At 43.4% G+C, this 27228-nt stretch overlaps 2 protein-coding genes across 5 annotated transcripts in view; one reads left to right on the top strand and one right to left on the bottom strand.

Moving 5' to 3' along the window:
* The window catches only part of CFAP210 (cilia and flagella associated protein 210), a 13465-nt gene extending 3591 nt beyond the window's left edge, over window positions 1–9874 (bottom strand). The window contains exons 1-6 of the mRNA XM_072981628.2: window positions 9741–9874; window positions 7376–7590; window positions 5700–5873; window positions 5415–5608; window positions 4119–4275; window positions 1085–1224 (exon numbers count right to left, since the gene is read on the bottom strand). Coding sequence (XP_072837729.2) covers window positions 1085–1224; window positions 4119–4275; window positions 5415–5608; window positions 5700–5873; window positions 7376–7590; window positions 9741–9825 — 965 coding nt within the window. The 5' untranslated portion in view covers window positions 9826–9874. The remainder of the gene's footprint in view (window positions 1–1084; window positions 1225–4118; window positions 4276–5414; window positions 5609–5699; window positions 5874–7375; window positions 7591–9740) is intronic.
* Window positions 9872–27228, top strand: PHOSPHO2 (phosphatase, orphan 2). Of its 4 annotated transcripts, none has more exons than XM_020789460.3 (3): window positions 9872–9995; window positions 11094–11229; window positions 24538–27228. In XM_020789460.3, exon 3 carries the CDS (start codon window positions 24559–24561, stop codon window positions 25273–25275), a length of 717 nt encoding a protein of 238 aa, XP_020645119.3. In that variant the 5' UTR covers window positions 9872–9995; window positions 11094–11229; window positions 24538–24558; the 3' UTR covers window positions 25276–27228. The 4 variants fall into 4 exon arrangements, with proteins under 4 accessions (XP_020645119.3, XP_020645117.3, XP_020645116.3 ...); XM_020789457.3 differs by lacking the exon at window positions 9872–9995 and adding an exon at window positions 10002–10321; XM_020789459.3 differs by lacking the exon at window positions 9872–9995 and adding an exon at window positions 10002–10437.

Here is a 27228-nt window from a genome sequence, read left to right as displayed (position 1 = left end):
ATATATATATATATATATATATATATATATAGACAACACATGAAAAAAATTGTATTTCCTGGGAAGAATATTATTAGAATCTATTAGAAAGAAATAGCAGGCATTCATAAACTTTGCTCAAATTATTTATTCTTCATCATCACAAATGATGTCAGCAAAACAACAATTTTAGTTCAGACATTTACTACATCAGTAAAATCTTCACATGGAAGACTACCATCCTGTAGATAATGTTTTGTTACTGTATATATGATTCAGGCACTTCAGATGGCTGTCCAGTGGCTTAAATAGTAATTGTACTGTCTCTCCTCCTCTGTGGCAGAATAAGAACTGCATGAACTGGGCTCCCATAAGGGGCAATCACAACACATTCGCCATCAGCTTGAGCTCTAAGCTCTTTTCTATAAGAGATCCTTCTATCTGCAAAAAGGACACCCATGCAGTGAGGCTTCTGCTGCAAGAACAGGAGGGGAGAGCTGGTTTTCTTTCCTGCACAACTCCACACACTGTTCCACAGGGTCCCACATGTGTCCCCATGTGCAGCAAGAAAGCAGGGACTGGGGGAAGTTCTGTAAGCATTGGTTCTCCCACTTTTGCTGATCAAAGTGTTCTGTGAGGGCAGCTTCACTGAGGAAACACTTCCTGAGTGAGTGTTAATTAGGTTTCAGATCTTTGTATGCATGTTAGCACTGTGAGAAGGAACTTTATAAATAACTATAATAATGTACAACAAGCAAACAAAAAATGCTGACGTATTGCAGCACCTTAAAGGCTAAAGGATTTATTCCAGTGCATACTTAAATCTGTTAGTCTTTAAAGTGCCACAACTGATTTTTTAAAAAAATATTAATTCTATCTTACTATACATAGTGCAACAAGCTAACTACATTCATAGACCTTAGACTCATAAAATATTGGAAAAATTCAACATATTTAAATATAGCAAATGGCAAATACTGAAATAATGATTTAGACTAATAGTAACATCCCAGTGTCTGAGATGTGTCTCTGCTGGAAAATTTAATGATACAAGAAAACTGCATCTTACTTTATTTCAATAAAACCTATCACTCATTCTGCCTACCTAAGCATTTCTTCTTCTTTTGCTTTTCTCAATTTAATCATAGCTTGTTTTGCTTTATAATGTGCTCGGATTTTATCATCCTCTTCTTCTTGTTTTTGTTTTTCTATAGCTCTAAGAATTACCTGATCAGCAACATGTGCCTTTAAAATAACAAAACAAAAGTAAGAAAGTTAATTTTGCTTACTGAAATATACATTGAAAATCACTCCCCATTATTTCCCCACACATATATGCCACTCAGCAGGTTGGGGGAAAGCTAAGCAGTGTTCCCCAACAAGCTCCTCCGTTAGGAATTGCTGCTTCATGGCATAGAAGATGGCCTGACATGGCGGCTCCCAGTGCAGCTGGCTTCTCTAGCCCCCGTGCCTTTCCTATGAAGTGGGACGTAAGGGACAGGAAGGTTCCTAGGCAGCTGATTTGAGTCTTCAACGTCACTTGCTCTTAGTAGGGCCACGTAATGGAAGATAGGGGCCTAGACAAACAGGACCAGTGAGGGAACTTGTGAGAAGAATGATTACAGATAGAATGTGAGGTCGTAGGGGGCTTTTCTGAAAAGAGCTGGGCAGATGCATCAAGCTGATATCTATGTCACAGCTGTTTACAGCTAAAAAACAGGAAAATTGGCAAGTTTGTTTATTTCATTCCATTCCCTGCTGGCAGCAAACCAATTTGGCTGCTTTGGCTAGGGTGAAAGGTGCATTTTTTACAGTCTAGTGAACTAGGCTGTGTCTGTATGCTGCTCTTTGTAACCAGGGATTTACACTGATCTTGACTGATAAGATGTTTTGTGGTCTTATGAAGTAATAAGCAGACATGGGTAGAAACTCATACCAGTCTTTGATGTCTGAACATAGCGAGGTAAAAGACAAACCATCTACATCCAGTTGCTTTGTAATAGTTTCTAAATTCCTCTTAACAATACGAGAAAGGTAAGAAGTATTAATAACAGTTAAAAAAGAATAGAAAAGATTTTGGAAACTGACATTTTAAAAAACAAAATAGCTTTGAAGAATTCCTTATCGTGCTTAAAGAGTTATGAGAAGGGCTTTCTTGATTACCAGGAATTAAAAATGAGAATGAGGTACATAATATAAGCACTGCTAATATTCAACAATAACATACATACTTTGCTAGGAAAATACTTGCAATGTTCCCTTTTATTTCTCCAGTGGATACTAGGTTCCAGTTCACCATCTTGGTCAAACATGTTTACTTTCTCTCTGATTGGGTTATAGTACTATCAGGATCATCACACAGATCCAGTCCTTAATATCACACTTGTGTAAGGTCTGTGAGTAAAGTTTTGTGGTACCATTATCTGGATGTTACATGAAGGATGTTACACATTAGTGCAGCTTGCGCACACCCTGGGGAACCTAAGCTTCTGTGCTTCTTCAGCCAAATCTAATATAGCAGTGGTCCTACAAACATCAGAGTGCATATTGATGTAACCTCATGCATCTACCAGTACAGCTACCAACAGTACAGCTACCAGAGCTGTGGCTGACTATCTCCTGGACATCTCCTCTCTGAAAACATGCAACCTGTGGCTTTTACTGGACCAATATTCTGTCGGCTGACTCCTAACGAAGCACAACAGAGGAATAAAACTGAGACCCCAGGGAGCAAGCAAACAGGGGGAGCAAACAGAAGTTTGTCAGTGGGGAGGTAGTAAGGAAAGGGTCTACTGGAGGAAGAGACAAAAGAAAAAAGTGGAGACCAAGGTGACAAAGGAAGAGAGCTGAGTAATTTAGATTAATACCAGGAAGTGGCCTGGAATAACCCACATTAAATTCCTCATTCAGAAGCACCATATGCTCACAACCTAGGAGGTTATGTCCTGATAACTGCTGAAAGTAATAAGCAGCAGCTGTGAACATCGGGAGAGTCATTGTTTGATAACTCCTAACAGCACAGCAGAAGAATAAAACTGAGACAGACCTCAAGAAGTGAGCAGACAGAAAGAGCAAACAGGAATTTGACAGAAGACCTCTAACAAAAAAAAAATCGAGGTTCCAGATATAATATACTAGTGGACCTTCAAGGCAGACAAGACAAAGGGGCACTCATAGACAAACAGAAGAAAGTAAAAAGGCAACAGGGATTATGGAGGGAAGAGACAATTCAGTGGCGCTGACCTGCAAACTGTGTTTGTCTTTCTGCCTGAGAAGAAAACAGCATACACATACAGCAGTGTTGGAAGAAGTGAAAGAATTGGAGCAAGAAGTGGCCACACTTAAGGCTATAAGAGAAGATGAAGAGTACATGGACAGAACTCTCAAGCAACAGAACTCTCAAGCAGCAGTAGTCAAGAGGCGCACTGGAGGTGGAAGAACAGAACGTCACAGCAGAGGAGGAGAATGCTAAGGAGAGAACAAACATAATGGTGGGAGCACATGGAAAGGATTCACAGGAGCAGAAGAAAGAGAAGACCCTCTTGACCAGTGAAACCACTTTCAGGATTCCTGAAGAAGAGTCTGGCAGACAGCATGCAGAGGAAGACATACAGGAGATTCCCCCCAAAGGAGGATGTGAGAAAGGCTGAAGCTCAGTCAGGCTGTCAGTGAACCCACCCCTACAAAAAGAAGAACTTCGTGACTCACAGCGCAACAGATAATGTCTTTGGAGATTTTTTTCACTTGAAATAATTCATCTCCAAAAAGGAAAACTTTTGCAATTCTGCCCAAAATCAATCTGTTCTTTGCATAGATTTAATTACAATCCACGTGTGGCTTCCTGGTGCTGAATTAGCTTCTGTTTAACAAACATACTAAAACACACATGCCCTCAAGCTGTCTTTTTCTCCATCACACACATCAAAAGCTCCTCCACAAAATCTGTCAGCTTGTTGCAGGCTCTTGGGAAAGCATCAGAAATCAACTAGCCCTCTATTTGTTACCAACAAATCTGTTAACTATGTCTCTGGCAGAATATTTATGGAACCCAGCATTTCTAAATGTTCGTATAATGTTGTAACAATAAAAAAGCATTCCTTAGAGCCCAACCTTTAGCTGTTTGACTACTGGCATGGTACCTGATGTTCCCGCTTACGCTTAAATTTCTGTTCATATTCCTCTTGCTCCTTTTTCAACATTTCCATTTGGTGTAACTTAGCCAATGCCTGAATGTTTTCCCTTTCTTTTTTCTCTTCTAGCCTGCTCAGTTCTGCTAAATGTTCATGCTCTTTTATCCTTAAAAAAAAAAAAGGAAATCATATGGTAAATAAGATGTATCTCCAGTGTCTAAAGTCTCTCTACAGATAAAATAAATTCTGAACTAGAGATGGAAAGTGAGTCTGACCTTAACTCACACACTCAAGTCACTTGTCCAAGAGAAACAATGTTTCTTTATATCACACATTGGCAAACTCTTTCAAAGATGTATAATCTGCTGTTCAACAAAACTTATCTTACAGGTGGCTCACAATGTATTAAAATGATTTTTAAAACTCCCAACTCCGTACAGCACCCTTCTCTGTCTAGTGAGGGCTCCATAATTTCCAGAAATCCACGGACTACACCCACCCACTCTTGCACCTGAAAACATGTGGCCCGCCTCTGTTTGAGCTATTCTAGACCAGTGGTCCCCCACCTTGGGACTCCAGATGTTCTTGGACTACAACTCCCAGAAACCTTCACCACCACCTCTGCTGGCCAAGGTTTCTGGGAGTTAAAGTCCAAGAACATCTGTAGGCCCAAGGTTGAGGACCACTGTTCTAGACCACAAATGGGCCTTTTTCAAAACCACATGTCAGTTCTCATTTTGTTAAAAATCCCCTCCCTGGGCCATGATGAGCCAAACCCCTGGCAAAAGTGCCATCCACGCCACCAAAAGGTATGATGTGGCTTGAGAACAGCATTTGTTTTCTTAAAAAACTGGGGATGAGGAACAGTTGTGGGTGCTGCAAAATAGACTGTTAGGAGGGACCCGTGAGCTCATGGGAGCAAACATTTGCCTACTTTTGCTCCAGCTGATGGCAGACTAAGAAGTCGTTCCTCTCTCTTTTGAAGTCCAGTGCCAGGGCAATTGCTTATTTTAGCAGACTTCCTTCAAGAGGCAGAGGGTGTTAAGCTCGTTCAGAATATGGCCCCACAAAATATATCATGTTAGCTCTCAAAGATTTTAATATCTGGCACTAACAGAGAAGCAGCTGTTAACCAAATGCTGTAGTAAAAAAATTCCTGTATCTTTACAAGAACATCCATAAGTGCATTTAGCTTCTTTTCCTTCCTAAGTATTAGAAAAGATCAAGTTGTATATAGTTTGTTATATATTTCTGCCTAACAAATGTCATGTTTAATTTTTTAAGTGATATAGTAAATATATTTACTGTTCTAGTTGATCTTTGCTAAGCTGCAGTCTCTTCATATGACGCTCTTTTGCTTTTTCCTCCTCTATCTGTATAGCTTTTTGATGCTCACGCTCTATTTCTTCTTCTTTCTTGCGGTATAGATGTTTGCTGTTCTTTTTAAATTCAATCTGAGCATCTCTTTCTTTCAAGACTTCAGTAAGTAAGAGGGCTCTCTACAAAACAAAATTTGAAAATTTAGTGGGATGCTATATATGAACATAGATAAGAAATTAAAACAGGAGTGAGGAGCCGGATCTACATTACATTGAATCTTTTAACTCTTTCATTTTGATAGTACTGTTGGATTTTAGCTTGTTCTATTTGCTCTTTTCGCTTCTGTGCTTGGTATTTTGCTTCTTCAAGGTCAACCTTTCTTTTTTCTTCTTCTCCTCTCTCTTGTCGCACTTTTTTCCCTTTCAGTTTTGCTTGTGACATTCCCTGCAATGCAAATAAATCTCATTCCGACCAGGGATGTTATTAGAAGCACATTGGTCAAAGCTGGAACCTTTAAAGTCATGCAAACAAACAAACAAACCAGATCAACATTCCTTTGAAGTGCCACTAAATACTCCATCTCAAGAGAAAAGATTATTGAAAAGCATAAATTCTCACTGTTGCATATTATGAAAGTTTTGCCACCAGCTCCAAAGACAATGGCAAATATCTTATTTGCATTCACACACACTAACTGTATGTGCACAGAACAGAAGGTAAATGTATGGAGATATTTGCTGTTTAACTTTTCACTGGACATAAACTGATGCAGCTCCTGTCATATTGGAACCACTTGCACAACACTCATTATGGCCACAAATTCTGCCAACAGGGTAACTAATAGCCATGTGTTTGTTTCGCCTATGTGTAGCTTTTTTCATGCCAACATTTACAACTAGCAAATTTACAACTAGCCTAGCAAATTTTTGCAACTGTATCAACATAGGTTTAAGTCCTACAAATTTCAAAGGGAGTTACTCACAAGTAAGTATGTATAAGATTGTGGTCTGTGGCAAATATACAGACACTTACTAAGAAGCAATTCCACTGCATTCAGTGAGATTTACTTTCAAGTAGACACATCTAGGAGTGCACTGACAATAACTTACAACAGATTAGGAAGAACACAAGGACAACAAATCAGAGGAAATTTAAGGTTTGACCACACAATGGTGTTCTGTCTGGTTCTTCTGAGGTTACTCTGGGTAAATGTGGTCTTTTTTATGACAGATTTGAAAACTTCATCCCACTACTAGCATCCACAGACAGGGAGGGTATTTTGTGTTGGATGTACAGGGATATCCCAATATGGCCAAACACATCTGGAATTGCTCCCTGATGCCTCACTCCCAATACAAGCTGCCCTCCCTTTTCTGTCTACTGTCTCTGCCCTTTCCCTGCCTACTTCTCTCTCCTCCTGGTTTTATCTATCCACAAGGCATGGAGAGGTGGAGACTGACTGACAAAAATACCCATAGGAAAATCATTAAATGGAACCCACTCACCAGGATTGCTAGCATCCCTATGAGCAGATGCTGCACTGGAGCAAACACGCAGAATAAAAACCCAGACAACAAGATGGTTGTCTCTTTTTTTGGTCCCACTTTGTTGTTTCTTCCCTGGTTGCAGTACCAACATCATAGGTACAAGAGGAGATGAACTCCACTCAGTGTGAATGGCCCCAGAGTGTCTTCTATTTTCCACTAACATCCTTTTATTATTTGTTGCTCTGCCACTTTGGTGAGTTCCACTTGAAACATTCACACAGATAAGAGAATGGGAGCGAATAATCTACTTCAGTCTCATCTCTACTAACAACATAGGTTCTGTTTAGGCTAAAACTCTTTGATGGCTACGTTTCTTGGCTTGCTCTGTAATAAGAAAAAGGCAACAAATACATCCAGACATTTGAGAAAGAACCACAAGCACTGAAACCTGTCTCTTACTGCAATAGTGTTGGTCCAATTCTTCACCAGCGCTTGAGACTTCAAGTGCAGATCTTTCTGCGCTTTCCTTTCTGCACGAATCCGTGCTGCTTCTCTGGCTGTGGCCGTGAGGCTGTCTTGAATCCTTTGCCATTCTGCTTTGGGCAGTATAGTTATCTGCTGAAGATCTACTCCCACAGGAAGAAATAGCCCCTCTACTTCATCTTCATTATTTGCTATGAAAGGAAAACATGTTCATTTCTTGGCCAGAAAGTCTCAACTGAGATTTCAGTTCTGCTTGTAACACAGGTACAGAGGTTACAACACAAATCTCCTGCTGTTCACACAAAAGGCTGTCCCTCTGAATTCAAAGAAGATTGTTTCCATGAGCCTAATGTACTAGATTTAAGGTCTTGGTCTACTTATGACTTTTACACCTCTCTTCCAAGCCTTGAAAGAACACTCTGCCTTATTCTCTTGAGCAGCTGGTGCTCTGTTTGTGCCAGGGATTTCAAACATGCGGTCCGGGGGCCATTTGCGGCCCCCCGAATGATAGTTTGTGGCCCTCGCCTTGCCTGCCCCCCCAAAGCGCCCACACATCCTCAGCTGTCAAGAGTAAAAAAAAAAGCCTCGCTCGCCAGCTGTCTTCCAAGACAGCGCCTCTTGCACCCTCCATCTGGAACTGCAGCTTGCCAGCCAGCCCATCTGTCTTCTGTCTGGCAGGCTGCAGTTCCGGATGGAGGGTGCAAGAGGCACTGTCTTGTGGGAAAACTGGCGAGCCAGGCACGCTGCTGGCCCTCTTCCCTGAGTGCCTGAGCCACCATTGGGCAATGCCTGAGAGCGGAGTTCGCTCCTGGCCCGTCCTCGAAGAGTGCCTCCAAGCCACCAACAGCAGCTGCCGCCGCCGCCTATTCCAGGGAAATAGCTCTCTTTCTCTCTCGGCACTCCCAGCACCAGCCCGGTCAGTGGCAGCCTCAGCACCCGGTGGTGCTTCCTCCTCTTCCTCCTGCTTCAGCCGCCTCGGCTGTGGAGGCTGCCTAGGCTCGCCTTGCAACGTATGCTCCTCTGTCGTGGTAGGGGTAGCTGCTGCTGCTGAGTGCGCCTTTTTTGAGGAGGGCCCTCAGAGGAAGATTGCCAGACCTCCGTGTATGAGTGTTTGTGTGCTTGCATGCGTGCGCACCTGTGGGCCCCCCCCGCCCCCTCTGTTTAATTTCACAGATACTGGTGGGGGCTTTTCTCCTTTGGCAAGGCGAATTCTGTGAGGGTTTTTTTATGTTGTGCCCTCCTCCCTATGGCTAGGTGGTCACCGGCACTCCCTCCCTTCTCCACTTCTTCATCCTGCTGCTGGTAGTGGCAGTGAAGAAGGAACTGGAGGGGGCCGTGGCCGGCGACGAGAGCTCGCACGCCCTTCCTCCTCGGAGCCCCAGCTGGGCTAAGGAAACTCCTGGGTGGCTTCCTCGGGCTCTTGCTCCGCTTGGCAGAAAATCTGATGCGGCCCAGCCTCACCCAGATTCTGCCTCCAGCGGCCCCCAGGTAAATTGAGTTTGAGACTCCTGGTTTGTGCCTTCCCACTTCAACACTCACAGTATACAGGGAAAAATGTAACAGACAACCGTGGTGTCTCAAACCGTAACCAAGGGAGGGATTCCAGCATACGTTGTGTGGACTGTCAGGGGACTGTATACAATATTAAACTGCTTGGGCCCAATCTATGTAAATGACCGCGTCTCTCTCTATTACCCTGCCTGGGCTTTAAGATCATCAGGGGAGGCCTTTCTCTCCATCCCATCACCCTCAAAAGTGTGCTTGGTGGGGACAAGACAGAGAACCTTCTCTGTGGCTGCTCCCAGACTCTGACACCCCCTCCCACAGGTGCACCTCCCTTTGCAGTCCTTCTCCAAGCGGGCAAAGACCTTTCTCTTCGGGCAGGATCTCCCTTAATAACTGGTGGGCTGAGAGGGTTGTTTAAATGAATGGTTGTGCTCTGTTGTTTTAAAGGTGTTTTATTATTGATTTTATTACCGTTTTTAATCTTTTTTGTTGTTGTTGTTGAATTCTTTTTAAATACTTGGATACCTACTGTTTTTACCTTCTACATATTGTCTTTTTAATGGTGTAATCCGCCCTGGGTCGTTTTTAAGGAGAAAGGTGGGCTAAAAAAATATTTTAAATAGAGTACATAAATAAGCGAGCGGTTGCTCCAGGCGCTTCAAGCTAAGAAAAAAGCCTGCCCCCTCCTTTTGGGAAACGCGGAGTGTCCGGCGTGTTGTCGAGCCTGCCTTCGGGGTCCTCTCTAACCCGACGGCTGAAGGATGCCTTTCCCGAGTGACTCCCCCCCCCGCCCCAAGTTCGCCACCCGACCCCACCGCTCTGGGGACACACTCACGGGGAGCCTCTCGGCGGCGGCGCAGGCGGGGGGGCTCTCGGCGCCTCCCCATCCGCCCGACGGGCCGGGCCTGGGACGAGGGCATAGCGGCGAGGGCGAAGCGGCGCCCGGAGCCAGCGGCGGCGTTTGCCGGTTGCCAAGCAACGGGCGAGCGGCGGCACGGGGAGGAGGAGGAGGAGGGGGAAGCCACGCGACGGGGAGCGCGCGAGAGTTGGGGAGGTGCCCACGTGACCCGGCCGGGAGAAGACGTTGCAGGTGAGTCTGGCCGAGTGGCCGGAAGGGAAAGGGGTTGTGGGGGGGGGGGTGTGTGGCCGGCCTGCTCCCCGCCCCGCGCCCCCTGATCGGCTTTAGGGGCACCGGAAGGCCATCTTCTCCAACCGAAGCTTTCGAGGCCGCCGGGCCTCCCCCTTTCCCGGGGGCGCCGGCTGGCTGGCTGGCTGCTTCCAGGAGGGCTCAGGCCCGCCGGCTCCCTTTCCCGCGAGTCCCGGAAGGGTCTTGCTCTTGGCAACCACCGACTCGCCCTCTGGCGACCGAAAGGGCCCCGCCGGAGCCTAGCCGTTCCTGCCCTTTCCTGTCTGCCGGTATGGACGAGAGACCGGGCGCTCGACAGACACGTGAGGGAAGCTTCAGACGCGCCCCGATCCTCTCTGGTGGTGCTGTGCCTTCGCGACCCACCTCGGAGACCTCGCGCGTTCCGGTGGGACCTCGTCGGGTCTTCATGAATTTCCTTCCTGCTAAGAATATAAAAAGGGCCCTCGGGACCGGCCTGCTCCCTGGGGGGGGGGGAGGGTCTGGCGGGTTAGAGACAGGGCCCCTAAGACCTTCTGGCACTTCAGTCTTTCACCTCACCACAGCTGACAGCCCGACTCCGGTAGGGCTGGTACCATAGCCCTAGATCCGTTTTGACAGTCTCCCGAAAAGTTCTATTCAGAATTTCTTTTACATTTTTATTGTGCGAGGATTAAAATAGTGTATAGAAATAATTAGATAGATAGTGTCTATATCAGAGTATAGACAGTGTATGGATAAATATGTATATGCAGGATTGCTACAGTGCAGAGTACAAAGTGCCTTTAACCATTGGAACCCTCAGGTGCCTTAGCAAATAAATATAAAAATAAAAATTGACAGGCCTCCTAGACCCTAGGCTTCAGCCTAGTCCGCCTTATGAATAATACGACCTTGGCTATAGAGAAAGATGCTGTTTTTGCCTTAACCTGGCAGGTTCTTCTGCCTTCCCTCTCAGGTCAGGGTAGTGGTGGCTGAAGAGACCTGAGGTGGCCTTGATGGGAAGCAGGGAAAGTGTTGGACAGCTCCCTCACCAGCCTCTCCCATCTTCTCTTCTTTCAACAGATGGAGTAAAGAAGAAGGCTGTTCAAACTTCTTGCTGCCGCCTCTTAGGAAGGACAGGAAAGCCTCTACAAGAGGAGCCCTGCTTGCCACAAACTCGCCACTCCCCACTTGTGTAGGGAAGCATTTAACCCAAGATGTAAGTGACAGTTGCTGCAGAGCTGTATGATTTTCATTCAGTGCAATTTCCCTAGATAATGAGGAACTTGGGAAGCCAGGATAACATCTAGATAGTGACTTGGTGGACTGTGACCTGCTTTTTGTATTCTGCAGGTACAGACAATGTGGGGTGAGGATGGTAGCCTTACTTTCCACTGGGAGACCAGGAATGAAATAGACAGGTGTTGAACTCGCTGTTTTGTCCCCAGTGGGGACAAGCTGATTCATTCCTTTTGATATCGACCACACAATTTAATTGCTGGAGAAAGCCAGCCCATCTCAAGAGTGTTTCTATCTGCACCTTACTATCAGGGGCTTCTACTTTTTTTGGTGTGGGTAGAATCTTGGTTTGTTTCCAGTGCTGAAAAAGTGCTGAGAGCCTTCGTCTTTGAATTTCCTATATTGTGAAGTGCCTTTAAAAGATAGCTACTTCAGAATATTGGCACATTAAACATTTCTGCTTCTTGTAGGGACAGAGGGAGTTACAAAAATATTTAGACTGTATTAGAGCAGAGGAAGTTTATTTGCCAGTATCATGAAGGGCTTGCGATACTAAGCCACTTCACAACATGGGAAATAGACAGCAGAAGAAGCTGGACCAAATTGGGTTGCTTGAGGTGTATGCGCCATTTGGGTGCAATGATCACACCAAATGGCATACTAGATCTCTCTGTGACCTATGGCAACCCTATTTAGCCTACTCCAATTAGCCTGTGTTGATAAGTCCTAAGAAAGAAATAGCATGTGCAGATCATCATTTAAAGTGCAAAACAAAAATATTTGAAATACCTGTTGTTGTACTTTGCTTCTATCTTCACGGTTGTGTGATTGTATATATGTATTCTCAGCTTCTCAGATAACTTTGTGTTGGGGTAACATTAGACATATGATGATGACAGGGTAGGCATCCTGCTTTCATTCTGCAGTTCCCAAAGCTTCCACAGGATGAAAGGAATTAGAAGGGAACAAAAGTAGGAAATTTTAATTACTGAAAATAGCTCCCTGCTGGTGACATCATCACACTTCCGTAGGCATAGTTACAAATACAGGATTTCATCTGCTGAGTTATTTTCCTTTGAGGCTCTTCAATTTAAAAAATCTGCTCTGCTGACATGGTGCCAAAAACACTATTTCACAAGGTGATTCTTATATTTTGAGCATAACCAAATAGCTTCTGGATGAGATCCTGTTGCTTTGTTCTGCATATGAAAGACAAAAGGTGTATCATTCAGCTGCTTCTATACAGAATGTAAGGACTCATCTCAGGGAATCTTAGCATTCACTTGAGATTCCCAGGGAGACTCATTAATTGCCAGATGGAAGTGACTAAATATTACACTGTTTCCTTCTGTATGTGTAACGAATCAGTAGGATTTCAGCCTCTATAACTTTATTTCAACAAATAGTACTCCATATACAGAGGTGCCTCGCATAACGAGCGCACCGTTTAACAACGAATCCGCATAGCGACACTTTTTTTGCGATCGCTAATGCGATTGCATTGCAATGTTTTAGGTGGCAAAACATCGCTTTGCGGTGCCGATCTTCACATTGCGATGTTCTAAAAACAGCTGATCGGCCGTTCCAAAATGGCCACCAGGTGCAGAAAATGGCCGCCCACAGCGTTTTTGCGCCCTGCCCCCACTTACCAAGGCGGCGAAAATGGCGGCCAGATGGGGAATCTTCGCTTACCAGTGAGTTTGGGCCCCATAGGAACGCATTAAACGGAGTTTAATGTGTTCCTATGGGGTTTTTCTTTCCGTTTAGCCATGTTTCCGGATAGTGACATTAATCCTAGAATGGATTAACATTGCTATGCGGGGCACCACTGTACTATACTTCTCAATTTAACTTGCATTTTTCGGGCTGTTTGGCCATGTTCTGGAGGTTTTTATTCCTAGCTTTTCAGCAGTCTCTGTGGCTGGCATCTTCAGAGGACAGGAGTTAGAACTCTGTGTTCTGGGGTAGTGTGTGGGATGGTTGAGTACAGTATTTGTAGCTGTGGGATTAGCTTTTTGTTCTTTTCAGGAGATTGGGTGATTATTGTGATCAGGTGTTCTTCCTCGTGGCCTCTGTGAATGCACACAGTTGGCTTGTTCTGTGTCTGTGCTGAACATCTCGGAAGTTTCTAGAGCTTAAAAATACATGATTAGTGGGATGTTCCCCCATGGAACGCATGCTCCACTCATCCTAAGTCCCCTCAGTTCCTTTTTTCTGCCATGTTGATCAGACCTGTTTTGGAGAAATAGAGCATTCTAATCAATCGCATTCTGGATTATCATCATTTTTACAATCGTTTTCTTTATTCAACGTTTTCCCTGTGAGTTCTTTCCAGTTTTTATTTACCCATGTTTTGTCTCCCCCCACCCCGTGACCGTTTTTCCCTCCTATCCTTCCCACTCTTTATGGGGGGGGGACAGGCCTTTGAAGCAGTGTGTTACCTGTTCAAACAAAATTTCGCTAACTGACAGGCACACTGTCTCTTCTGCCTTGGAGAAGAACATCCTACACATTCCTGTTCTGCATGAAAGAGGTTAACGAAACCACCCCTTAAACTTTGCCTCCAAAAACTGAGGTCTTAACTTTGGGAGAAATCTCTCAACCCCACAGGTTGGGAGTCTACACGGTCTCCAGACCCTCAAATAGAGTGGCAAAACCCGTCCATGCCTGCTTCCAGCTCCGTGACTCCTTCTCCCCATTCCAAAGAGAAGTTGAAGTTCACATCAAAATCGAAGTCATCGACATCGAAGACCTCGACTAGATCCCTAGACTCTTCAAAAAAGAAGAAATACAAAATGATATTAAAAAGCCAAAAAATACCTCAAAATCAGCTCATCTTGATCCACCACAACCGACCCTTCCATCTCCCATTATGAAAGAATCATCCAGAGATGCTCCAGGCTCTACATCTGACAGAGATGACCCATCTCTACCTCCAGCCCAAGCTCTAGTCTCTACTGGTAGCCTGTCGCCGAGTGTTGGCCTGTCTCGGGCTGATGTGCATTCCAGCCAGGCCTCAGCCCATTCAAGCCCTGCATCATCAGGGTGGGCAATTTCAATCAAGCTTTCTGGCTCTGATTCACCTCATCACTCTCTGAGAAAACACCGAGAGAAACAAAAGCATCTTTCGCCCCCTCAGTACGACCCTCCACATAGGGAGTACTACTTTTACCCACAATCATCATGATACCAGTTTCGAGATGACAAGAGAGAGAGATTACCAATACGACCCTTATATCATTGAAGATACTCTAGAACAACTATATTATGAGGAACCCAAACGGGTTTGGTATACCGTACTATATCCACCTTGATATTCACCATCACTTTCTCCATCTCCCCCTCGACATTGACACAGATCTCAACATTATGTACCAGCCCATTCTACTCTCCCAGCCAAACCAACTTTAAAATGTTCTCTACCAACAGTACAATACTCTCAGTCCAAAGGCTCCAAACAGTCTTCCTCAAACGTTACTACAAGTCACCACTACTTATAAAGGTCCCCTTCCTCCACCTACCAATACAGAGAGGCATTCCACATGCCCTCCTACAGTCCAGCCTCCTTCTGCACAATCATTGACCTAGAGACCTATCTCCCTCCTCCTCATCTTCATCAATTCAAGACCTAGGCTCGGACACATCACAGGAGTCACCATCAAACTTACCAACATCAACTTCCGATGTCATTGAGAACCACCCACCGTCTCCGTCAGAACACTTTACCTCATTGTGGTTGTTGTGGGTTTTTCGGGCTCTTTGGCTGTGTTCTGAAGGCTGTTCTTCCTAATGTTTCACCAGTCTCTGTAGCCGGCATCTTCAGAGGACAGCACTGTGCTGTCCTCTGAAGATGCTGTCCACAGAGACTGGCAAAACGTTAGGAAGAACAGCCTTCAGAACACGGCCAAAGAGCCCGAAAAACCCACAAGAACCATTAGATCCTGGTCGTGAAAGCCTTCGCAAATACTTTACCTTGTACTCCCAACTTGTTATGAGAATGGCCAAATATTTACAACTTGAAATCGAGGAATCGCCACCACCTAAACAAGACTTGGTCTTTGATAATATCAATCCAGATAAACACCTCCTCTCAGTCTCACATTCATTCCGGCCATGCTTGATCTAATCAAAGAATCTTGGGACAAACCTCCCTCATCCTTACAGATTTCCAGATGCACTAAAAACCATTACAAGACACACGGGCCCAACACCGGTTTTCTCACCAAACACCATACTCCAAACTCAATAATAGTCAAATCCAACCAATCCAGAGCCTGTAACAAATCTTCCATTGCTCCCACAAACAGAGAAGGAAGAAAACTGGATATACTTGGCCAACGACTCTATTCCCTTACTTCGTTCATACTGCGAGTGGCAAACTATCAAGTGGCAATGGGAGCTTACCATAGACAACTATGGAACAAAATTCTACCTATACTCGAATCACCTCCTGACTCAGTTAAAACAGAAGCCATCAACATCCATACTGAAGCTTCTATGCTTTCTAAGCAACAAAGAATTGTGTCTCGCCACACTGTAGATGCTGCATCTAAATCCATGGCCACCTCTATTGCCTTAAGGCGGCATGCATGGCTTCGATCTGCTGGACTTTCAGATGATACCAGATCTAGAATAGATCTGCCATTTGATGGAGCTGGACTATTCAACCAAAAAAACTAATGAAGTAATGGAAAATCTTCATAAAGTATGTAAAACAGCCTGGTCCTACTCAACCCAACAGACCTACAAATATCAACGGCCACAATACCGACGACAGTCATTCTACCAACAACCATACCAACAATTTCACCCATATCGCCAATATAAACCCCAATCATCCGAAAAACCCTTTCAGGGACCTTCAACCTCTGCACCTCCGCCCTTTTGGAACCAGCAACAACAGCACCACCAGCCCTTTCACCGGCCTCAAAAGAAGGGTAAGCAATACCCATAAACTCCCATTACATTTTTTCTGTTCTCAAATTCCGTTTCAAACCAGACTAAGACCATTCTTTCGTGCATGGCAGTCTATAACTAGTGATCAATGGGTCCTTTCTATCATCAAATATGGTTGCTTTATTGAATTTAAAGCTCCACTAATTGGAAAAATCTAAAATACCCCCTATTCTACAATTCTTCAATAAGTTTCTCTTCTTCGAAAACAAGCCATAACCACAGTCCCTTCATCTGACTTGCATGATGGCTTCTACTCCAGATACTTTACAGTACCCACAAAGGATGGAGGACTCCGTCCCATCCTCTATCTCAGAAATCTCAACAAATGTATTCGACCTCGACGCTTCATAATGTTGACATTAGATTATCATTCCTCTCTCTTCGCAGGGAGATTGGTTCATCGTCATCGATCTCCAAGACACATATTTCCATGTCTCTATTCATCCACATTACCACAAATTTCTTCACTTCCAATTCGACAACACTACATACCAGTTTTGCTCTCTTCATTTCGGGCTTTCCACAGCACCCAAGAACCTTTACAAAATGCGTGGCACCAGTCGCTGCCTACCTTCGACTTCAAGGTATCAACATATTTCCTTACATAGACAACTGGCTGGTAGTCCCAACGTCTTACCACGATGCCATCAAAGCCACACATCTTATTCTCAACACACTTCGAGATCTCGGACTCAAGGTGAATCTCACAAAACCATATCTCGAACTTTCTCAAAATGCCACCTACATCGGGGCCCACTTCAGGGCCAGAGCCTTCCTTCCACAAGACAGAATCTTCAAATTAAAAAAGCCTATTCAACCCTTCCGACTTCTAGCCTCCGTATCAGCCCATCATGTCCAACATCTTCTCGGACTTATGGCCTCGACAACCTCAGTCATACAACACGCTCGACTCAAAATGATGTCACTTCAATCATGGTATCTATCCCTATTCAATCCTGTGACAGACCACCCATCTGTGCGTCTAATGGTAACACCCGAATTGGCACGTCAACTCACTTGGTGGATATTTCTCCTGAATCTACTCATCGGATGACCCTTTTCCCCTCTTCAACCGATGATACAAATTACCACCAATGCCAGCCAATCGGGCTGGGGAGCACACTGTCTGCATCACAAGATTCATGGTTTATGGACAAATCAGGAAAAATCATTGCACATCAGTCATCTCAAACTTTTAGCAATTATCAGAGCTTTCCACAGTTTCCTACCACTTCTCACGGAACGCGCAGTCCAACTCATCACAGACAACACTACTGCCTTTTACTAGATAAACAAACAAGGAGGCACACATTCTTTATTCCTTCTGTACCTCACCATCGAGCTCTGGGAATGGTGTTACCTCCATCACAACTTCCCAATAGCAGTCCACATAGCCACAGAAGAAAGCTCCCTCGCAGACTATGTCAGTTGCCTGACATCGAGGACACACGAATGGTCTCTAAACGATTCCATCTTCAATCTCTTGTGCGATCATTGGGGCACTCCTACCATTGACATTTTTGCTTCACGAGCAAATGCCAAATGCCAACATTACTGATCCTGAGCCAGTGTCGACAAGAACTTCATCGGAGACACATTCATGATAGATTGGGACAAGGACCTACTTTATCTGTTTCCTCCCATAACACTCATACAAAGGACTGTCATTCGACTCCCAACAGTTCCAGTCCAATGCAATCCTTCTCACCCCATGGTGGCCGATGCAACCGTGGTTCACCCATCTCAGGTCGATGTCAACCAACTCAGGCTCCCTCTGGTCCTTAGTCTTCTCACACAGGAAAATGGAATGATCTACCACCCAGACATACCATCTCTGAATCTGACAACCTGGAGGATACTCCCGCCATAAAGGATGTGCTTGATTGAGCTTGAAAGCCCTCGACCCAGCTGCTACATGAAAATAAATGGAATGCATTCCTCTCCTTCACTGATTCTAACAACTTACCTGCAACACCAGTCTCCTTTGAAACTTTACTTACCTTTCTCCTTCATCTATTCAATTTTGGATTATCCTACTCCACTTTGAGTCTACATCTCAGCTATTGTAGCTCATCAACCTCCCAATTCTAAATCAGCTAAACTCTTTTCTCACCCAACTGTGAAAAGGTTTCTCAAAGGACTTAACAATATTCGTCCTCCACGCCAATGTATTATCCCTCAATGGTCTTTACAGCTTGTCTTTGATATACTTATGTGTCCACCCTTTGAACCTATGGCTACATGCAATCTCAAATTACATATTATCATTGAAAACTTCCTTTCTTGTAGCAATAACATCAGCTAAATGAGCTACTGAACTCGCGGCCCTCCGGTCCGATCCACGCTTCCTCCAGTTCCATCTGGATAAAGTCACATTGCATTTTGATGTTTACTTCTTACCCAAAGTTGTATCTGAATTTCACCTTAATCAACCAATCATCCTACCAACACTCTTTCAGTCGCCATCAACACCTCTCGAGCGTATGCTCCATTCACTTGACATATGACACTCTCTTGCCATCTACATTGACAGGACCAAGCCTTTCAGGAAATCACATAGACTTTTTCTATGTTTTCACAGTCCTCACAAAGGAGCACCAGCTTCTCCACAATCTATTTCTAGATGGATTGTCCAAACTATATCATTGGCGTACAAGTTATCAGACAAATCACCTCCTGCACACTTTACGGCACATTCCACCAGAGTGCTGTCAACGTCCACTCCCTTCCAGCGTGAGATTGAACTCCCTCACATCTGCTGTGTGGCCACATGGTCTACTCCATTGACCTTTATCGGGCACTACCGTTTGGATGTCAGAACACAGAGTGACGCTGGTTTTAACAGAGCTGTCCTGGCATCCTTTCTACCGTGACGTCCTACCATCCAGTAAGTGGGCTTGCTTGTCACCCAGTTGTGTGCATTCACAGAGGCCACGAAGAAGAAAAAGAGGTTACCTACCTGTAATCATGATCTAGTGGTCCTCTGTGAATCCACACATCCCACCTGTCCTCCCCTCTGTCTGTCACATTTTATCTTAAATAGTTCTTTTACATGGCGGACACTTATCAGGAACTGAGGGGACTTAGGATGGGTGGAACATGTGCTCCATGGGGGAACGTGCCACTAATCATGTGTCTTTAAGCTCTAGAAACTTCCGAGGTGTTCAGTGTAGGTGCAGAACAACCCAATTGTGTGGATTCACAGAGGACCACTAGAAGAACTATGGTTACAAGTAGGTAACCTCTCTTTTTTTGTTATGGGTCTATTGTTGTGATAAGGTGGGGAGATGATCTGTCACTGTGGTTGATGGGTGTCGTTAGCTGGTGTTTTGTGTGCAGTGATCACTGGTCCTTGTGGCTGGGTAGAGTTCATTGACCTTTTTGCAGGCTGTATTTTTCAGTGCTGGGAGCCAGGCTTTGTTCATTTTTAGAGTTTCTTCTTTTTTGTTGAAGCTGTGCTGGTGTTTTTTTTTTCCAATGGCTTTCCTGTGTGGTCTAACAGTGATTGCTGGTGCTGTCCAGTACTTCTGTATTTTGCAATAGGATTTCATATCCAGCTTGTTTCAGGGCATGTTCAGCTACTGCCGATTTTTCCGGTTGTTTTAGTATGCAGTATCTTTCATGTTCTTTGATTCTGGTATGGATGCTGCATTTTGTGGTCCCAATATGTACTTGGCCACAACTGCAAGGTATCCGGTATACTCCTGCAGTGGTGAGGGGGTTCCTTTTGGCCTTCGCTGACCGTAACATTTGTTGTAGTTTTGTGGTGGGCCTGAATACTGTTTGTAGGTTGTGTTTTTTCGTGCGGTCTGTGACCCCTTTGATGTATTGCAGAAATGCTTTATTTGTGGTTGGCTGTTTTTCTTATTCAGTTTGGTGTTGTTTTCTCAGTTTGATGGCTCTTGTGATTTCATTCTTGGAATAGACATTTGCCTGTAGGGCCCAATTCAGATGATTGAATTCGGTGCTGAGAAATTGAGCATCATGGTTACAATTCCCACGGTCTACCAGTGTTTTGATTGTGCTTCTTTTTTTGTCATGGGTGGTGGTTGGAGTTTTTGTGTAGATACTGGTCTGTGTTAGTGGGTTTTCTGCAGATCTTGTCTCCCAATAGGAGGTCAGGTTTACGTATGACCATGACATCTTAAGTAAGGGAGTTGGCCCTCTATTTCTGTTTCCTTGGTGAATTATATATTTGCGTGGATGCTATTGACATGGTTTAGAAATTCTTCCAGTTTTTTTTCACCGTGGCTCCAAATTGCGAAGGTGTCATCCATGTATTGGAACCAGATTGTGGGTGCAAAGGGTGCCGAAGCCAGGGTCTGTTCTTTTAAATGTTCCATGTAGAAGTTTGCTATAGCTGGGCTGAGGGGGCTCCCCATGGCCACCCCATCTGTCTTTTTATAGAAATCATTATCCCACTGAAAGTAGCTGGTCATTAGGCAGTGTTGGAAAAGGGCCTGATGTCTTCTGGAAAGATCTGCTGGATAAGTGTCAGAGTGTCCTTTATCTCAGTACCTTGGTGAATAGGGATAGTACATCAAAGATGATCAGTCTGTCCCTGGGGTTGAATTTTAGAGTGCTGATTTTGTTTATGAAATGTCTTGAGTCTTTGATATAGGATGAGGTTTGTCTAATGTGGGTCAATAGGATTGTGGCTTGGTATTTTGCTAATTCATATGTTGGGAGCCAATGGAATGTACAATGGGCCTGAGTGGGATTGAGTCTTTGTGGATTTTGGGGAGTCCGTACAGTCTTGGTGAGAGAACTTCTGTCTTGCAGATTCATTGAAGGACGTTGGGATGCAGGGAGGAACTCCTGATCAGCATGTTTGTTTGTTTTGTGATTTTGTTGGTTGGGTCCCGTTTCAATTTTCTGTAGGTGGTGGGGTCTAGAACTTCCCTGATTTTGTTTTTGTATTCTTCTGTTTGCATCATTACTTTGGTGTTGCCTTTGTCAGCTGGCAGGATGATGATATCAGGATCTGATTTTAGGGGCTTAATAGCATTTCTCTCGTTCTTGTTATGTTGCTGTTTGGGGTTTTTGCTTTTTGTAGGATCCTTTTCACTTCACCTCTTGTTTCTTCTGTTTTAATTTCTGGAAAGATGGTATATGGCTGATTCCACATTGGCAATGATGCCTTCTACTGGAATTTTACTGGATATGACTGTGAAGTTTCCTCCTTTGGCTTAGACCAAGGTTTCTTCTGGGGAGAGTTGACGTTCAGATAGGTTGATGATATGTGTGAGGTGTCTAGTGTAGGCTTCGGTTGACTTGTTTGGCATTTGTTGAATTTCTTTTTTTGTCTGGCTGTGTAGTCCACCATTTCTTTTTCCATTAAAAGGCCATGAAAGCCTTCGAGAATACATAACTGTGTTAGTTGCAGCAGAAACAGAAGTAAGAATCCTGTAACACTTAAACACTAATATTTTCTTTAGCTTTTATCATATCTAAATATTACTCAGCCACTTCTGTTCAATGCATGTGTATCTTATACATTTTAAATTTAAGCCTAGAACAAAATGTGATCCTAATTGTCTTTAGATCTGGACTTTAAACTTACTTGGTATGGTATGGTTTATTACTTCCCAACATTTGCATTCCATTTTAATCCCAATGAGCTCCACATTTGATTATAACAACCCTGTTAGGCATCCTTCAGTCTCGAAAGACTATGGTAGCGTGCTCTGTATGGAGGGCTTGGAACAGCGCCTAGTGTGGCTGAGAAGGCCAATTCGAGAGTGACAGTCCCTTCCACACTGAAGACAAACCCAGTCTGTCCCCTGTCCGGCTCCCTGGTTTTGCTGCTTATGTGACTTCCTCTTTGCCTCGGCCTGCTGGGCAAGGGTCTCTTCAAATTGGGAGAGGCCGTGATGCACTGCCTGCCTCCAGGCTGAACAGTCAGATGTCAGGGTTTCCCATCTGTTGAGGTCTATTCCTAAGGCCTTCAGATCTCGCTTGCAGATGTCCTTGTATCGCAGTTGTGGTCTCCCTCTGGGGCGCTTCCCCTGCACTAATTCTCCGTAGAGGAGATCCTTTGGAATCCGACCATCAGCCATTCTCACGATGTGCCCAAGCCAACGTAGACGTCGCTGTTTCAGTAATGTATTCATGCTGAAAATTCCAGCTCGTTCTAGGACTGCTCTGTTTGGAACTTTGTCCTGCCAGGTGATGCCAAAAATCCGTCGGAGGCAACGCATATGGAAGGTGTTCAGCTTCCTCTCCTGCCGTGCACAAAGGGTCCAGGACTCACTGCAGTACAGGAGTGTGCTTAGAACACAGGCTCTATAAACCTGGATCTTCATATGTGTCATCAGCTTCTTATTGAGCCATCCTCTCTTTGTGAGTCTAGAGAACATGGTGGCTGCTTTGCCAATGCGTTTATCCAGCTCGACATCTAGAGAGAGGGTGTCAGAGATGGTTGAGCCGATGTACACAAAGTCATGAACAACCTCCAATTCTTGTGTGGAGATGGTAATAGAGGGAGGTGAGTCCACGCCCTGGCCCATGACTTGTGTTTTCTTCAGGCTGATTGTTAGTCCAAAGTCTTGGCAGGCCTTGCTGAAATGATTCATGAGTTGTTGGAGGTCTTCAGCAGAGTGGGCAACAATGGCTGCATCATCTGCGAAGAGGAAGTCCCGCATGCATTTCAGTTGGACTTTGGTCTTCGCTCTCAATCTAGAGAGATTAAAGAGCTTTCCATCTGATCTAGTCCGGAGATAGACGCCCTTGGTTGCAGCTCCAAAGGCATGCTTCAGCATGACAGCAAAAAAGATCCCCAAAAGTGTTGGTGCGAGGACACAGCCCTGTTTCACTCCGCTTTGGATGTCAAAGGGGTCTGATGTTGAGCCGTCAAAAACTACAGTGCCTTTCATTCCCTCATGGAAAGATCTGATGATGTTAAGGAGACGAGGTGGACATCCAATCTTGGGAAGTATTTTAAAAAGGCCATCCCTGCTAACCAGATCAAATGCTTTTGTAAGGTCTATGAAGGCCACTAAGAGTGGCTGTTGTTGTTCCCTACATTTCTCCTGCAGCTGTCGGAGGGAGAATACCATGTCAGTGGTGGATCTATTAGCTCGAAATCCGCACTGTGATTCTGGATAGACTCTATCTGCAAGCACCTGGAGCCTCTTCAGCACAACACGGGCAAGCAGCTTCCCTACCACACTAAGAAGAGAGATGCCACGGTAGTTATTGCAGTCACCCCTGTCTCCTTTGTTCTTGTACAATGTGACGATGTTTGCATCCTTCATGTCCTGTGGTACTCCACCTTCCCTCCAGCAGAGACAAGAGACTTCATACAGTTCGGTGGTGATGATCTCCTTACCGCATTTCAGCACTTCAGCAGGGATGTTATCCTTTCCAGGTGCCTTGCCGGAGGCGAGGAAGTCCAAGGCCGCTTTTATTTCTGCTAAAGTTGGTTCGTTGTCCAGCTCTTCCAAGACAGGCAGGCACTCAATGTTATTTAATGCTTCTTCGGTTACTACATTCTCTCTGGAATATAGCTCAGAGTAGTGCTGTACCCAGTGTTCCATCTGCTGTGCTCGGTCTTCTGGGGAGAATTGACGTTCAGATAGGTTGATGATATGTGTGAGGTGTCTAGTGTAGGCTTCGGTTGACTTGTTTGGCATTTGTTGAATTTCTTTTTTTGTCTGGCTGTGTAGTCCACCATTTCTTTTTCCATTAAAAGGCCATGAAAGCCTTCGAGAATACATAACTGTGTTAGTTGCAGCAGAAACAGAAGTAAGAATCCTGTAACACTTAAACACTAATATTTTCTTTAGCTTTTATCATATCTAAATATTACTCAGCCACTTCTGTTCAATGCATGTGTATCTTATACATTTTAAATTTAAGCCTAGAACAAAATGTGATCCTAATTGTCTTTAGATCTGGACTTTAAACTTACTTGGTATGGTATGGTTTATTACTTCCCAACATTTGCATTCCATTTTAATCCCAATGAGCTCCACATTTGATTATAACAACCCTGTGAGGTATACATTATTAGGTAGAAGGTGATTTTCATAGGCAAGCAAAGGTTGTGGTCCTAATCCAATATTCTAACCATATTTTGGGGTATTATTGTAGTGAATATTCTGTTCTTTCGGGTACATAGTGAAACACTGTGATGTGCAGTTTGATTTTTGAGCAAGATACTACATTATTTTTCTCATAGAACTGACAGAAAAGGGTCACGGTCAAAGTACAGGACCACTGTTTATATGCAGTCTAACAAAATTTTCTTTCCAGGTCTATCACCAGTCTGCAATATAATCAGTTGTACATAGTAATAAAGCATTTTAACAAAGTTCTCTTTAATTCGTAGGGTTGCATTTACCCAGCAACAATGAAGTTTCTGCTGGTTTTTGATTTTGACCATACAATCGTTGATGAAAATAGTGATACTTGGATTGTGAAATGTGCACCTGCTGCAAAGCTTCCTGATGAAATTAAAAATTCTTATAAAAAAGGACATTGGACAGAATACATGGGCAGAGTCTTCAGGTATCTGGGAGACAATGGAGTAAGAGAAGAGGAGATGAAAAGGACTATGACAACAATCCCATTCACTGCAGGAATGAAAGAACTCCTAGACTTTATACGTAAACACAAAGACTTTTTTGACTGTATAATTATATCAGATTCTAATGCAATATTTATTGATTGGATTTTAAAAGCTGCTAGTATTTCTGAGCTATTTGATGAAGTGTTTACAAATCCTGCAAGTTTTGATGGCTGTGGATATCTTACTGTACAAAACTGCCATGTCCATGATTGCGTCAAGTGCCCCGTTAACCTCTGCAAAAAGAAAGTCTTAGAAGAGTTCTTAGACCATCATGTGACGCCAAGGGTGAAGTACTCACAAATTATATATATAGGTGATGGTGGGAATGACCTGTGCCCAGTCATGTGTTTGAAAAAGGATGATGTTGTTATGCCAAGACAAGGATATACATTAGAGAACATGATATTATCTGAAAACGTTCCTGTGCAGGCATCAGTTGTCCTATGGTCATCCGGTATTGACATACTGGAATATTTAGAATTACTTATAAAAGGATAGATCAAATTAATGTTGATAAACAACAGGCAATTGGTGCTATCTTGATCTTCTCATGGTATGATCATTTATGAATGTTGGGGAGGGGGGAAATAACATTTTGTTTACATTATGTTAAGTCGTTGTCTTCCCTTGTGCAAAGTCAGTGGATAAGGGGAGATTAAATGGACAGGCAGTGCACCTAAGAGTAGGGAGAATTATATATTTCAAGATAGTAGATGCCAAAGTCATTATCAAATATGGTTGTTGTTTAATATGTACTTCATGTCAGGAAAGGTATCAAAAGAGTGTTTTTATTATATTGGAAATCAGTTTCTTTTTAATAATATACAAGATAAAGGTAACTACTTTCTAGAAGAATAAAATGTCTTTTTCCAGAGTTAAAAAAAATATTCCTAGCCCTTGCAAAGGGGTAAAAACTACTGATGATAGATAGAAGTGTTACACCTGAAGCCAAGATAATACCATAGCATTTCACTTCTGGCAGTTGTAGCAATCTTCTAAGAAAATATTTTTGCCAAGTGATCCAATGGATAAATTTATTGTTCACATGATTGACTTGTTGCTTTGGGTTTAATTCATGTTAACATCCCTTCCCCACAGGAGCCCAAACGCTATTTGCTCCTTTTATACCTCAGCTACTGCTTGCAAGTCTAAAGCTTCCATGTGTGAGAGAAAAAAGGAATGTCTATACAGCCCTGTACTATAATTAACTGAGGGGAGTTTCATGTGTACATTAGTCTAGTGATGAAGACTAATTTGGTGACATGAGGTTTCTTGCCCATTTCATTGTAAAATGGCAAGTGCCCTTCCCATTTAATGGGTGCTCTTTCATGTATTATTTAGTCAATAGACAGCATTTTCAGTATCAATCTCTGATTAGTCCCAAAATGAAAAGCAGTATAGCGCACAGGTAGCATCAGCAAGATACGGATGTGCGCAACACCTGAATGTTTCATATGTTCTGGTATAATGTCCATGCAGTACAACTGTGCTGTCTGGTGTTTAGAAGGGAAGATGCAATGAGATTATACCTTGTTACAGCTAGTGATATACTTTATGGAGCCTAACCTTATGCACATTTACTTGGAGGTTCAGTGAGACCCATTGTCATGAAAGTGTTCATTAAATTGAATTTAACCCTTGCAAAATGTTGAACCTGATTTTAGGATTTTGTTAAAATTATCATTGTGATGCCTAACAGAACTAGAAATGAAAAGTCTGGCTAGCATTAGCATGGTGCTGGTTATATGGCCAGTTAAATGACCAGTGCCTCATCAGCTTCAGCTACCACAACCTCCACATTTTCACTTAGTTACTCATAAACTACCAACTTGAGTTTGGTCATTGTCTTTTCTTGTAATCTTCTGTGCTACTGAGGTACCATATTTGTGCATCTTTGCAGACGTTGGAAAAGATTTATCTAGGAATTTAATCCATTTTATGGCATTGTGTTAAGTGTTAGGATGGTGATGTCTTACATGAAGGTGTTAAAAATTGTTTATATTGATGATTAGTATTATGGATACTTTCCCCTGTTGTGCAAATGACTGTGTTTAAATGTTTTGCTTAATATGTGGAAATGCATACTTAGAAAATTATTTCCCTCTCAATTTTTGAAAGCAAATGTATGTTTTGAAAGTGTGGAGAGAGAGCAAAAACTATTAGAGTTGTTAGGTGGCTTCCTGATTCTAGTCATTTCATGGCAGTTCTCCTCCTGAAGAGTGTATTTAGCTACTTGCTGAAAATCAAATATTGGAGCTGAAGGATCTGGTATAAGGGAGCAGCAGACCTGCCCTTCTTTTCATTTCATATAATGTGCCTACTGCAGTTTTTGGAGTCTGTATATTGTTTAAAATAACAAAGATATAAATTTAAATTATCCTGTTTGTAGTTTTGTATTTAAAGATTCAAGTTTATATAAATGGTAAATAAATATTTTAGTAAATAACCACA

Source organism: Pogona vitticeps, chromosome 1 (genome assembly GCF_051106095.1).
Source record: "Pogona vitticeps strain Pit_001003342236 chromosome 1, PviZW2.1, whole genome shotgun sequence".
Classification (NCBI taxonomy): domain Eukaryota; kingdom Metazoa; phylum Chordata; class Lepidosauria; order Squamata; family Agamidae; genus Pogona; species Pogona vitticeps.
Note: the sequence above shows the minus strand (reverse complement) of the source record. Positions and strands in the feature narration are given on the sequence as shown.

Excerpts from the sequence above, each read along its gene's own strand:
- PHOSPHO2 (XM_020789460.3), top strand. The coding sequence starts at position 24,559 with ATGAAGTTTCTGCTGGTTTTTGATTTTGACCATACAATCGTTGATGAA.